This window comes from Drosophila virilis, chromosome X, assembly GCF_030788295.1.
Source record: "Drosophila virilis strain 15010-1051.87 chromosome X, Dvir_AGI_RSII-ME, whole genome shotgun sequence".
Classification (NCBI taxonomy): Eukaryota; Metazoa; Arthropoda; class Insecta; order Diptera; family Drosophilidae; genus Drosophila; species Drosophila virilis.
Genome location: NC_091543.1, coordinates 20,469,569 through 20,484,708, shown reverse-complemented (window position 1 = coordinate 20,484,708; position 15,140 = coordinate 20,469,569). Strand labels below are relative to the sequence as shown.

The 15,140-nt window shown below is 45.1% G+C and overlaps 1 protein-coding gene across 2 annotated transcripts in view; it reads left to right on the top strand.

Moving 5' to 3' along the window:
- The window catches only part of LOC6632109 (pleckstrin homology-like domain family B member 2), a 28,617-nt gene that overhangs the window by 4,237 nt on the left and 9,240 nt on the right, over positions 1 to 15,140 (top strand). Inside the window, exons 2-6 of one of the 2 annotated variants that reach the window (XM_002055596.4) lie at positions 7,475 to 7,589; positions 9,016 to 10,799; positions 10,857 to 11,062; positions 12,115 to 12,827; positions 12,890 to 13,043. In XM_002055596.4, coding sequence (XP_002055632.2) covers positions 7,475 to 7,589; positions 9,016 to 10,799; positions 10,857 to 11,062; positions 12,115 to 12,827; positions 12,890 to 13,043 — 2,972 coding nt within the window. Of the gene's footprint in view, positions 1 to 7,474; positions 7,590 to 9,015; positions 10,800 to 10,856; positions 11,063 to 12,114; positions 12,828 to 12,889; positions 13,044 to 14,849; positions 15,107 to 15,140 lie in introns of those variants that run through there. The other variant, XM_032439561.2, reaches the window with a different exon arrangement.

The following is a 15,140-nucleotide window of genomic DNA, read 5'->3' as shown; positions in this document are numbered from 1 at the left end:
GAACTGTGGCTGCTTAAAGTGCAGTTAGAAAGCGGCGCTTTTGAAAAACGAAGCTGCCAATTGGCAGGTCACACGGCGTTGCCAGCCAAACTCAAATGAAATTCCTTTAATGTTCTCGTTTTATATACATGTGTGTGCGTGTGCGTGTGTGTGTGTGTGTGCGGCTGTTGTCTGTATGAGTTGTATTTTTCTTTTATGTGTTTTTCCATTTCACACTTCTTTTTATGCGCTGCACGTTTTGTGCTGCTGCTGTTGCTGTTGCTGTTGTTGCAGCTGTGCGCATTTCTGCCTGCCGGCTGCATAGTTTTTCCATTGAGGGGGAAAACTTTTCGACAGCAGCCACCAACAACAACAACACATTGCCAATATACTGTGTTGAAGGCGGCCATAACGGTTTCAGTGCGTTCATTGGCACCAACTATTCAGCAAAAGCACCAGCCACAGGCCTTGGACATTTGCATCCGAGAAAACGCTCGAAACCGGACGCACTTTGTCACCCACCGTCACATTGATCTTTAATGGCGCATCGCGACGTGTGAGTGCGTGATGCATGACATGCACACACACACACACACATGCACATAGTACATACATACATGCATGCATGCATATGTATGTTAACGATGGGAATTCTAGTTCATTTTGAATAAGTTTAGTGGTTCATATTGTTAGTTCTCTTCAGATTTACTCTTTTCCGTTTAGTCGTCGTTTTCTTAATTTACTTAATATGCACACAAATGTCTTTATTAAAAAACTGACTTATGTAGCTTCACATATACTAAAGCTTAAAGTATCAATATCATATTTTGTTCAACAACTAAACAAACAAAATGTTTCATTTTAATGAGCCGTTTAATTGAACTTGTTCCAATAACATTTCAAATGTGGCAACACCTTTTTCCTGTCTGTTTCCATTTCAAATGGCACAATTTGAAATGAAGAAGCGACAAAAAAGTTCTTACCATGCCGTAAACGCATGTTGTTCACAACGAAAAATTCAAGCATTAACATATGCATATGTACATACATACATATGTATGTGTGTATTAATAAATTGATGTATACGACTAACGGCCAAATAGGGCACATCCGTTTTCCGGTCGCTGTCATCGTGTGCAAAATAACGGCAAGCAACAATAACATCGGCCCTTATTTATGGAAAGGCCAAATTGTTGTCGAACGAATGAGTTCAAGAACCTCACGCACACGCCGTGGGGGTTGTTCAGAGTTGTTGTTGTTGTTGTTGTTGTTGGAGCGGCAGACGCAGCCTTCGTTTGTGTTGCGTTTTAATTAAAAACGCAGTCGCAGCTGCAATCGAAGCCAATTGAATCAATAGACTTCACTTAACATTCGCAATTGAATTGTCTTCTTCTGCGCACCTACATACGCTTGCAAAAAGCCAAACAGTGCTGCCAGCCTGCGCAAAATCCAACTAGACGGCAGACAAGTGCGCACAATGCGGCGTGCGCGCGCGTATTGTTCTTGTTGCTCATTTTTTTTTATTTGTATAGCATTGCCTGCCAACGCGCACGCACGCAAGCGTTTTGTAGTTTCCATTGTGATTACATGTGTATGCATTTACATACATATGAATTATATGAATATGTGTAAGTACAAACATACACAGAGTTGTTCAGTTATGTATTTGCATATTTATGCGCGCCTGTTTTGTTGCCAGTTCATTAATGAAGTCATCCAGTTAAATCAAGTTTTGCCCCACGCTGGCAGAGTGCCGTTCGTATGTGACGATTGTTAAAATCCAAGTGCCTTTGCAGTAGTAGTAGTTGTTGTTGTTGTTGTTGTTTTTGTTATTTGTAATTGTTGTTGTCTTTCTTGTTGTTTTCCCCGTTGATGACATCAGCAGCCAACGCTTAACGTTTGCATTTCGCATTTTGCACTATTTTTGTTTTGTTGCATTTCCAATTCCAGTGCAAGAGAGTGAGAGTAGGGGACTGGAAGTGGAGTGGGCATATGCGTAAATGATGCCCTATTGTTATTGCTGTCAAATGGTAAACAGTTACTTCAATTGAACTCAATTTGAGCTACGCGAACTGTCGTCATTTCGAGAATCGTTAAGAATACGTGAGTGTGTGTGTGTGTGTGTGTGTGTGTGTGCAACTGTGTGTTAATTAGATTTTCGACATCTCGAGAGGGTCTTGAGTGGCAGCGCTCTGATTGTTGCTGCTCAGCATATTTTTGTTAATTCTTCGAGCCATAAGCATAATTAACAAGCCACTTAACAAACAAGCATGCACACACACTAACACACACACACACATTGTATGTACGTTGCCAGGCTGGCATTTAAACAGCATCAGCTTTTTTGTCAGTTTCAAGTGGCGCCCCCACAGTTAACCGTTAGGTGACAATCTGTGTGGTTGGAGTTAATGCGTTAATATCCACACATATACATGCATACATATTTGCTGCTGTGTGTTTGTGTGCATGTCACATAAACCCTTTGACAACGGCAATAATAAATGCAGCAGCTCGTTAAATTTAACACGTTGCCCACACGCACACACACACGCACACAAATTTGGATTGCATTTTTGTATGCAGCTCGAACGGATGTGTGTGTGTGTGTGTGTGTGTGTGTGTGTGTGTGTGTGTGTGTATGCATGTATGCATATTATTTCGAACTTTTTCCTTGTTGCGTATTGCACGCACGTACGAAAAGGGGGGAGATTGCAATATAAATTAAACACCCTCCGTGTACAGGCGTCAGCGTCGATGCCGGCGCCACTGCTGCGCCTGCTCTGCTGCTGCGCTGCGCCTGCTCTGCTGCTGCGCTGCGCCTGCTCTGCTGCTGCTGCCGGAGTGACCTTCACAGTCCATAAAGAAGAAAAAATAAAAACGCACGCGATTTTATTAAGATTTGTCGTCGACCCCAGCGACCTCAAATGAAATAAAAGTATACAAAAAAAAAAAAAAAAAAACCAAAAAAATAAATATTTTTTTAAAAATTCGTTTTTGGCTACGCTCTGCATGCTTTTAATTCAAATTGCGCAGTCTGTGTAGGTAAATGTTTATTTTTATTAACATACATACATAATTATAAAAACATTGTACACATCGTGTACTTTTCGTAATTGTGTCCGCCATGTGTCACATACACACATACATACATACATACATGCATAGTATTTGTGTGGCCAATGTGTACAAAAACTAGTTTGAATGTCTGGCCCAAAATGCCATCCACATGCTGGCTGGCAGCCCGCCCAAGGCAAGCCCCAGATTGGCTCTAAAGCTCACACTCTCTCCCTTACGCTCCTACGCACGCGATGCGAAATGAGTGCGAAATGAGTGAAACAACAGATAGATGTGGCGAATTCTCTAGCCTAGAAGCTGCTGCAATTTCCAGGCACAGCTTCCAATGAAATGCACAAAGCAAATCAATAGCATAATCCTTATCTGGAAGTGGAGGCGTTGAAGTGAATGTGAAAGCTTCGAGGTGACAGAGACAGTGAAATTTGGCAAACAGCTTTTGCTTTAATTTCGAACTGAATGAACTCAGAATTGGTGTAAGGTCCACTTGGGAAGCCCACGCCGCCGAGCCGATCCACTCCAAATCTTTGACATACTTTTTTGCAACCCATGCCTGAATTTATTGACCACTCGAAATAGAAAAACCGCTTCTTTGGTTCCACATATCTGCTGCTGCTGCTGCTGCTGCTTCCTGCCCACATTGTTGGGTTAAGTCAAGGCAAATATATTTCGTCTTAACAGGCAAATTCAATTAGCGAACGTTTCAAGCTCGTACCGCCCCGCCCCGCACCGCCCCGCGTGCTTGGAAATGAAAGCCAAAAACAAAGTCAATTGATTTGACAGCCAAAAACAGCATTTGCCAATTGAAAATAAGAGTATTGACAGTTGGTGCGCTAATGCACAGACTCGTCCCATTTGTCTATGTATGTATGTATTTTCATGTATGTGTTAGTGTGTGTGTGTGTGTGTGTGTGTGCTAGTGTTTGCCTTCCCGGTCGCCTGCTCATTCCAGGCTCCCTCTCTTTAGCTCGCTCTCTCTCTCTCTCTCTCTCTCTCTTTCTGTCACCCGCACTATCATATTATTGAAACGGTGTTTTTACTTTCAAGTTGGATACACAACTGTGTTTGCGCTCTATAAATAAAGACAACTAAAAATGGCAATGTATGGGTTTGGTGTATTCATTTTTCCTGTAATGTTTACGACCTGCCATTGGGCGAATGTGTGTGTGTGTGTGAGAGGCAAAAAGAGAGGAAACTGCGGCTGCAGCGAAAGCAAACAATTTATCAGCTCTGCGGGATGTGTTGGAAATGGGTGGCCAACGGTTTATTGGAACTCTCTATTGATGGGTTGCAAAGGCTGTGCCGTGGCCAGGGGGGGGCAAGGGCAAAAATGATACGTTAATTGCGTTGACGGTTTTGTCCCATTATTGTTTGTTTGGCTTCGCGGGTTCCCATCTCGTCCGACACTTTGATGAAGTGTGGTTAAGTGGTTTTTATTTGCTTTTTCTTTATCAAAGCTGACGCCAAGAAATTTCGAGAGCTCATTATACTAACACCCCCCTCCCGCAACCCCAACGGAATCTGCAAACTGTTTCAATTGTGACTCAATTAGCAGGTAAACAACTTGGCCTAACTTAACTGTAATTATAAATATGGCAAAAAAGAAGAATGTACAGTTATATTTAATAAACGTCAACTGATTTGATTAAACGTGTCCATTTCCAGGACAAAAAGAGTAAGGGTATCCAAATTGGGAATCGCACATCCTAATGGGCCGATCTACTGTGTGCTATAATATATATATATATATATATATATGTATATGGCCTGATCTGAAACGTCTAAAGCATTGCTCAATGGATGCATGTTGCCTTTGTTGGGCATCTCAATATTTTCGTTGCTTTTATCTTAACTCAACAAAGCTAAATTGAAAAAGATACATTGCAGTCGGGTGCGCATAACAGCGCAATACCCTGTAAATACAGCCGAAGTCAGTCTTCTTACCGACTCTAAAACTGTTAAGGCCCAAGCAGTTACTCTCAAACTGTTAACGGGTGGGCGTGGCTGCCAGCTTGAGAGTTGGTCCTTACGCTGTGCCAGTTCCTCAACCTGCAAAGCGCATATACTCACTTTTCACTTTTCAAACAGTGTGAAAAGAGGCCTATACAAAGGCACAGCAATTGCTGGAATCTATTTGCACACATGTGCTCTTGTTGTTGTTGTTGTTGTTGTTGCTGCTCTTGTTGTTGTTGTTGTAATTGCAGTTGTCTGACTCATTTGGCTTTTGTTGCTGTTGATTTCTTTGATTATTTATTACACATCTTGGCACTTTTAATGTCTGCCTCACTGCTGCTAGACCAGCCCGGCCCCACCCCCACCCCGCCCGCTGGCTTATGACGATGACGACGCCAAAGATGACGTGCGATGCGCGGCAGCAAAACAAAGACAAAGAAAACATGTGAAAGAACGGCACACCGACGATTGAATACCCTTGTCGACATATAGCTAACGGCTTAGCAAATATGTGAGAAGCATAATTGCTCACAAAAACAGAAAAGATTTGATAAAAAAAAAAATTTTAATCGAATTTTCCCATAGCGATATATCGCTATATATATAGTAGTTCGATGTTAAGGACGTAATTGTCTGGTCAGAATGAAAAACATCTAAGTTTTTCATGCAAAAATTCAATTTAGGACCGAATGTTCCTATGACAGCCTTCTGATATACATATGTAGTTATCGGAGCCGGCTAATCTCGGACAAAGCAAAGCTCAGTTACAAACTCAATGACAAAATTGTAATACCGTCTTTAAGGGTATTAAAACGAAGGCAACTGCAAAGCGGGCGATAAAAATGCATTTCGTAATGTTTGCTGTAATGGGCAATGCATATGGGGGATATGATATATATGAATGATGCAGTTGTCCAGCTATCAAGCCGGGCGGCAGTCTAGACACAAATGGAAAGTGCAAAATGGAAGAATCACGCGACTTGAATAATGGAACCCAAGCTTTCGTTAGCTGACTGAATATTGGGCTTGGGGGTAACAGAGAAATGTTACCAAGCGGTTAAGATCGCATGGTGGGTGCGGGGTGGGGGAGGGGGGTGGTTGGCAATTCAGGGCGCACTTTAGATCGCATGCAAACCACTTGCGTACATACGCATATTGAAACCAGGTGGCAACCCACACAATGCGATCCACATGCGTTCCACTAAGTACATAGGTTATTACATAATCATATTGTGCAGAGCTTAACGAAATGAATGCACATACTCTACACACATACATATGTGTTTATGTACATGAATGGAGACTGACCGATGTTGCGCCGGTGTGTCGCACACACGCACACACAGATACGCACTTGTAAGTGTAATTATAACAAACAGCGCCTGCTGATAATGATAATGTGGGGACAGCAACAACAACAATGACAGCACATTGTGGCAACTGAAAATGATGCGTGTCCAATGAAAACTTTATCAGCATAAAGTGGCGCGCAGCGTGGTGCTCCCATTTCTTTGGTTAGTTATCCATTCGGCTGGCCCACATACCACACACACACACACATACACACAAACACACACAGTAATGATGATGAGGATGACGATGACGATGTAGCTTAATCGCATTCCCATTGCTTTGCCGTTGTTGCCTCATCTCTGTAGCTCTCTGTCTCTCTCTGTCTCTCTCTCTCTCTCTCTCTCTCTCTTTCGCTCCCTCCTCCTCCTCCTGTATGCTCTCGGCCACTTTTGGTGTTTATGACCCAATTTGGCCATTGGAACGTTTCGTAAACGGCCCACCGCTGCCATTTCCGCGCCCAAAAATAAAAGTGAAAACTTAAATGCGTGTGTCGCTCGATTACTTTCCGTGCCTCCGACTTGTGTGAGTGTGTGTATGTTTGTGTTATCAAACGCGGCATTCTTCATTTATTTGCCCAATGTCGTTGATTGATTAGCTTTCCAATTGATTTCCTATGAGCCGATATGCCGATCTGGCAACACCGCTGGCGCAACAGCAGCGTCTCAACGTACAGCTGCCGAAGCGTGCGCGCGCGCGCGCGCCCTCACACACGAGCCTGCCGGCGCGCGCGTCTCCCAACACCGTTTATGTGCGCTGGCAGAGAACGTCCAAATGCGTCGTTGAGTGTGCATATGTATGCGTGTGTGTGCGTCCTGTTCAGTAAAAAGGAAACAAAACAAAGCAAAAGCAATCTAGAGCAGCTGCACCCGCTGCGCATGCGTGTTTGTGTTTGTATTGTTGTATTTGTATTTGCATTGGTGCGTGTGTGTTTGTGTGCACATACATGCATGCATGCATACATATGTACATGTATTTGTATTTGTCATGCCGTGTCGCCTGTAGGCATCTCAGTTGACAATTTCACGCCCTGCCAAATGCACGCGACGCATCATCTTCCTGCTTTTCGCTTATCCACTCGTATTCGTACTTATCGCCCGCACTCTTCCTTCGCTTGCAGATGTCATTGACGAAAAAGGATCCGTCGCTGCGTGTTGCTGCCTCAGATCCCCATTTGGTTAGCCTGGGCGGCGGCCGCCTCAGCACCGCTGTCACCATCCACTACATACATATTGGTGAGTATACACACACACACACACATACATGCATACCTACATAAACCCCTTCGCGCCCAGCTGCCCCCTTGCCCAGCAAGGTCAGCTGTAAGCCGATAAGCAGAAGTCAAGAGACAGAAACTCAAAAAACTGTACATAGAAAACAATTCTTCAATACGCAAACGAAACGCGCGAAAGCGACGCACAAAATAAAAACAAGAAGACAAGTTTTCGGTTCTCTTATTGCTAGCTGCGATAAGATGCGCACAGTGTGACTCAAAGAAATCCTAAAAAAAAAGAAAAAAAAACTCGAAAGCTTTTAGGATCTTAAGTGTTTGGCTAAATACCATCATAAAGATAGTGCCCTTTTAGATAGTTATGCATATGATATGAAAGCCACATAATCATATCGCTTCTAGACTTGCAAGTTCAAAAATATTGATAATAATTGAGCTAGTTTAACAAAAAAAAAAGTCGATGGATAACAAACATTTCATGGTTTTCTTAACACGCCAGATACTTCTTCTAAGTATTCGAAAAATGTAAGAAAGCTAACAAAGAGCTTTTGGTCTTGCAAGCCTGGAGCCTTAATCAAAAGTCATAAAATTGCAGCTGGTTAAATACAAATACCCAAAAACAACACTCCAAATATAACAATTTAAAATTGGAATTGGAATTGGCTCAAAGCGTTAGCAAAGCTTTTCCAAGGCCAGTGATTGAATATATATATTATATAATACAAAAGCTCACATGTCTTTCCGTTAGCATTCAAAAACAGAATAGTGTATTTATAATTTGTCGGGCGGAAATGAGAACCTATAAAAAAAAATTGTTGAAAAGTACAAAAATATATGATGTGTCACATGGAAAATGTTGTTAGTCGCAAACTTCTGCCCCAAACTGTAGGTATTATTTTATTATAGGAATTTATTATTCATATTTAACAACATACATACATACATACATACATATGTGTTCCTTATTCACGGTGTAAGCAGACACTTAAAATTTGCATTGCATTTGGTGTTTTTTGCTGGCAAACAAATTGAATGTTTACCAGTGTGCGTAATCTTTGGCCCGAACAACGGTAACATGCCTTGACGAGGACGCCGTGTGTGTTTGTTGCTCCGCGCGAGCTGAGATAAGAGCGCCCGTGTCAGCTCAGCTCGGTTCGCCTGCTTAGCCTGTTGCTGCTCTGCTCTAGCTAGGCGAGTCACTCGCAGGCCGAGCTCGCGTGCGTGTGCGTGTGAGTGAGAGCGACGGGACAACGGGTAAACGAGAGACGAGAGACGGGAGACGGGTGACGAGTGACGACGTTAATAACAGTTATAGTTTACAGTTACAGCTTACAGTTGCATTTGCAGTTACGTTCACAAGTCGAGCTACAATTACAGTTATGGAATTTGTGTAATTTGTATTAAAATATAAAGATTTGCTTGATTGACAGGTGACACAACAATTGGATCGGCGCCCAGCTGCAGCATCTCGCTTAACGGCAGCGGAGTCCGACCGCTGCACTGCACCATATACAGAAGCGAGGGCAACGAGGTGACTTTGGTGCCCGAGCCGGAGGCGCGGCTGCTTATCGACGGCGCCCCACTCGAAGAGGTGGAGGAGGCGAAGTTGACACAGGGTGCCATGATAACCATTGGCAATTCGAACTATCTTCGCTTCAATAATCCCGACGAGGCGCAAATGATGCGCTCAGCGATGGGCTCCAATGAGCGCATCTCCATGCCACAAATCGATTTCACGCAATCCGGACGACCCAGCGACAGTCAAACGCTGGAGCTGGAAAGCTTCTACGAGAGCATCATAAATCCAATCAAGAGCAGCAGCAACAATCGGGACGGTGGTCACAACATGGATCTGCATGGTGTGGTACAGTGTCCCAAGGTGTTTAGCTCCGATCTGGTCACGGTCAATATGCCTGCACGCGATGTGCTGGGCCAGAAATATGCGAGCTTTGCCCGCAACCTGGCCGAGAATCATCGCGGCGAAAAGCAGCTCAACAATCAGTATGCCAAAACATTAACCAGCAGTGGCGCCAACGGAATTGGCCACAATTCTGGCTACTGCAATATACCCAGCAATGCGGCTGTCTACAAGCAGCAGCAGCAGCAGCTCCCGCAGCAGCAACAGCAACAGCAGCAGCAGCAGCAGCAACAGTTGGCGCAGCCTGTAGAGCTGTTGGGAAAGGTGAACAATGATCGGTATGATCGTTATCCCAAGCCGGGCACCTATACCGCCGGCGGCCTACAAATATTTACCATGAACTGCATCAATACGGAGCTCAATAGCGGCGCCGAGCTGGAGGACATGCTCAAGATTTGCACGGAGTATGCGGATCGGCAGCAACAGCAGCAGCAACAGCAGCAGCAGCACAACAACAGCAACAATACTAACAACAACAACAACAACAACAATAGCAACCATACGCTGCACAATGCCAGCGCCGGCAGCATCACCTCCTCGCCAATTGTCCAGAATCGGATCAAGACAAACGGTTCGCTGCCGCGGGACAAGAAGTCGCCGTTCCAGCAGCACGCGGGCAGCAGCAGCAATCTGGCGCTGGTTAGCAGCTCATCGGGCTATGAGAATGTGCGCCTGCTGGGCCCCAATCGAGTCGAGATCAATGGCCAGCTGCATGTGTCCGTGTCCACAGCAGCATCGACATCGACATTATCGTCCACGACATTGTCGTCATCAGCTGCTGCTGGCAGCGCCAGCCATGAGAATCTGCCCGGCAGCACGGCGAAGTATGTGCCGCAGAGTCCGCGCACCAAAATACGCACCAATTGCATGTCGCCCAAGAAGGATGCCTCCTTTAGCAGCGCCTTTGCCTTGGCCAGCTCGACACCGACGCCGCCAACGGCTGTGGTTAAGCCCCCGCTGGCGCCCAAGCCGCCGGCGCCCAATCAGCAGCGCGACTATGAGCAGCTATTCAAGTCCTTTGAGCGCAAGCAGCAGCTCGAACAGCTGGAGCAACAGCAGCAGCAGCCAACTGGCCGCCAACTGACGCCCGCCAAGCGCTCCAATAAGAACATCAACAATCTGACGCTCAATCTGAATGAATCCGGCAGCAGTCAATCGCCCAAACCCAGTCGCAAGCCAGCGCCGGCGCCGCGCAGCATCAATGTGGAGCAGCGGCAGCGGCGCGAGCTGCAGCAGCGCCGCAAGCAGCTCAAGCAGGAGCTGGAGGAGCTGCCAGCCCCGACGCACAGTCACGAGGTATTTGCCATTCCTTAACCAATCAATCTTTGACTAAACCCAGTTTTAATTTTACAGCTGGAACCGAGCGTACAATCCGCGACAACAACGGCGGCATCCGCAACGCGGCCGACGGCTACAGCGACTCCGCGGCAGCAGCTGCTGGCACTCCAGAATCGCATCCATCGCCTGGAGGCGCAGCGCAATGCGACGCGCGTGATGGAGGAGAATCAACAGGCCAAGCTGAAGCAGTCCATTGAAATGAAACAGGATCAACTGAATAAGTGAGCATGCGCACCCGCAACTGGCCGAGTCCATGTGGTCCTTGTGCTCGTCTGTCTGTCGCCATGCAAAATAGTCGCTCAGTTTAGTATGAAAATTCCTGCCAGGATATTTATCTGCAAGGGTATTTAGTTATCGGCCTGTCAAAGATAGATCTTCTTTCCGGTTTACTCCAAGCTTTCAAGCTCTTCTTATATACTTATCGATTTTACAAAGCCCTTAAGTCAAACGCAATTTCTTCAGCTCTAATAGCTAACTATAGTTAATCTGTGAGTCCTTAGCTAGATCTACTAGCCTGTTGATGAGCCTGATATGTATTCCATATCCCATATATCAGATATCGCAAATATAACTCAGGTAAAAGTCGATTATCCATTAATATGTTCAAATGCCGGAAAAATCCGACAAATATGCAAATCAAGTCGAATATTACCAGCTCTATAAAGCTAGATAATAATTGTAAAACTTTTATACAGTGTGATCGACGTGAAGATACCCTTTAACAGGCGCAGCTGATGTTTTGTGCTTTAGTATTTGGGTTTTTTAGAATGTCAGAGATTGGGGTTCCATAAAAAAAATAATTAGAAAAACTATTTTAAATCAGCTCCAGCGATGGGAGAGGAATGTATTACACTCTGAACAAGCTAACACCTGTTGGAGCATTTAAGTATGCCCATTTGTGTACGCCTTTTTAATAGGTATAGGGTATATAAATCGGAGATAAGTGCACTGTGGCTGGCAGTTGGGTTTAAGTAGTTTGGCTGGGCCCTCATTTGAATAGGCAATTACGTTTGTCTAGTATTGAAAGGGGCTGGAACTGAAAATCGGTTCCGTCCAGGTGAAAAATTTGCCGGCTTAGGTTTGTGGGCGCATTCGACTAGTACACTAGTCACCAAACTTCAGTTTAATCGGATTGAGTTTCTCAAATTGGAAATTCAGTTTTCAAGTGCTTCTGTTTTGTTCAGTTCGTTCAGTTCGTTTTTGTTGCCGTGCCGGAAGTGAATCATAATCGGAAAACGGAAGAAAACTCAACGTTTGCATTTTTGTTTTGCAGACTGCGCGCCATGCTAAAGCAAAAGCCGAACAATGCCTGCCTAAAGGAGGAGCTGGAGCATGTGTGCGAGTCTCTGGATAGCGATCGCAAGACCTTCGAGGATCTGGAGTTTCAGTACTTTGAGGAGGAGTCGGAGCATCATGCATGCCACGAGGAACTGAAACGTCAGGAGCAGCGCCTAATGCTGGAAACGGAGCTGGCATCGCTGCGCATCCAGCTGGGTCCCGATGAGCACTCAGCCGAGGAGCCAACATCGCCCACAAGCGGACGCGCAACGCCCGCTTCGAACGGCGGCGGCAGCAATCTGGTGAATGGCGTCATGTCACAGTCGCTGTTCGGCTCCGCTGAGCTGCTCTGCCCGAAGCGGCACAATCAGGAGGATCTGATGTCCAGGAGCGTTAACGAGAACATGTTCCACAACAACAAGATCGAGCTGCCGCATGGAGCACAGGTGACAAGCACACCGAAGCGAGCACCCTTGCAGATTTACGATGCCGGCAGCTGCGAGCAGATTAGCTTCAATTTATCGCTGCGCAGCGACAGATTCGAAGTGAATCCGCTGGAGCGACGTGTGCCCTCGCAGGATGACATCGATCGCAGCTGTAAAGTGGCCAACGATGCGCCCATCTCGACCAGCCAAGGAGCCAGCACCAAAATCTTTGACAGCATCAAGGAAATCGAACGCAATCGCAAGCTGCTGCTGGCCCAGCAAGGTAAGCGCAATCTTTGCCATTGCAACCCCATGCTAATCTATGCCAATTGCCAACCGCAACAGGTCATCAGGTCATCGAGCACGAGCGCCAAAAGATGTACGATCTGAAGAAGAAGAGCCACGACGAGGCACGCACCCAATATTTGCTCTCCACCCAGCAGACAACAGAGACAACGATTGAAGCGCCGCCAACCCAACACGCTCCAGTGAACGCCAAGTGAGTGTGCCACCACATTCTGCCCCACATTCTGCCCTCTAACCAATCCGACTACCATCTCGCCCGCTCTCTAATTGAATCAACGGCTCGGCTTGAATGCAGCCGAGGAAGAGCTCCAAAACGTTTGGGTTCAAGTTGCCTAACCCCCACGATGGCGCATTCTTTCATTCGTTCCACATGCTTGACCATATCGTTGGCGCTCTTAATTAATTGTGCAGCTGACAATAGATCTGATGCACCACCCTTACACTCTCCAACAAAGCACTAGATACGGTAAAAGTTGGCATAGCTTTCACTTTGATCGCCTTATAAACCCATATACATGGCTTACTTATCATTTCCATATATGATTTATTTGCCATATCTTATCAAGTTTCTAGTACTATTTTAGTTGCAAGCAATCATTATTGATCTGTCTTTTTAATTAATTAAAATCAAATATTTAGCCATTTGTCTATCAAAGAGCTCTTCATTCATTCAAATGCATTCATAGGAAACGGGTGAATGAACTGCGTGCTATCAGGACAGATTATCTAGCTAGAACTTTAAAAAAAAATATTTAAAACGTACAGCAAGTGCCTGGTAAACTTTGACAGTCAGTGGTCAAGTAAACGATAAACGAAAGATAAGTATTTTCTGAAAATATTTCTAGTTGGGTTGAGGTATGGAAAAACAAGCCCAAAAGATAATTGGTTAAAGCTTACAAAAAAAAAAACAATTGGTTAGTTCCAGAGGGGTTTTATTATTTACTTTCTTATTTAAGTGTTGAACAAAAATAAATCACTTTTAGAAGCACTTAAAATATGGTTAAAAACAAAGAAAACCTATATTTTATCTTCGGGCTTATTTCGTGAAACTCAAATTCCGTAAACCCAGACTTTTTTTCGTTTAGAAATAGACAACTTTTTTTTTTAACCAAACCGATAAAATGTGAACCGGATTGAACCGGTTCAGCTTGCAGCATTGCTTAAAAATAGCAATTCTAGTTTTTGTAAGTTCTCATTTTCGAACGATCAAAATATAATTTCAATTTGTTTCATATTAACAAATGTTAAAAATCCGTGCAGATTTCTTACATCTTTACTCAAGTATTATACAGATATTTTCTAAATGTGCTTGCATAATTGTGTTGTGCAGTGTAAATGCCTTTTGGGTGGCGTGCACACTCAACCCGTTGACTCTATAATTAATCAAATTATTTGCTAATAGCAAAACAATGCGGTGACTGCGACGACGACGACGACGGCGACGGCGACCGCGACTGCGGCGTCTAATTGTGAGTAGATTGAAAATGAAACCGGTTTTCGATTTTCAAATTGTTAGATAAACATTCAAACAGAGAGCAGAAGAGCTACACATACATACATATATGTGCATACATACAGTAAGACAACAAGGCAAATACTGTGCGTGTTGATTAGTGTGGTTTTTGGTTTACTCATTGGCGACACACGACACCCGTTACTTACCCAAACCGAAATCGAAATTGAAATCGAATTCGAGTTCGAGTTCGAGTTCGATGCCGCATTCGCTCGCATTGCCGACTTTGACTTTAGCTATTTCGAAGATTGGGCGATCGGTCGGTCAGTTAGTTAGTCAAACGACGACGGCGACGACGACGACCTCACCTGAAAAAGCAAGCAAGCGTGCTGCAATTACAAACGCTGCTGGCATCGCTGCTGGCGTCGCTGCGGGCGTCGCTGCCTGTGCTGATAAGCTTATCAGCTGCTTGCCAGTGTCTGCGTGTGTTTGCATCAGTCGCGCTCTCTTGCTCGCTCTCGCTGCTTGTGTGTCTGTGTGCGGGAGAGAGCGCCCTGTTATTTGCCAACTGACAGCCAACTCGCATTTTATGCATTGTGTCCGCCTCATCCATTGCCGCACTCGGTTCCAATTCCGATTCCGCATCTGATTCCGATTCGCAGCGCCTGTCGCTTAGTCAGTCAAACAGAGCGCGCCGCAGCAGTCGCCGTCGCTGTCGCAGTCGCTGTCGCAGTCGCAGTCGCAGTTCCGCAGGCTGCATTAGTCATCGCGATGGATAAGCTAAATACGCTGATTCCATGTTGGTACGCAGCAGCCGCCGCCGCACAGCTGATAAAA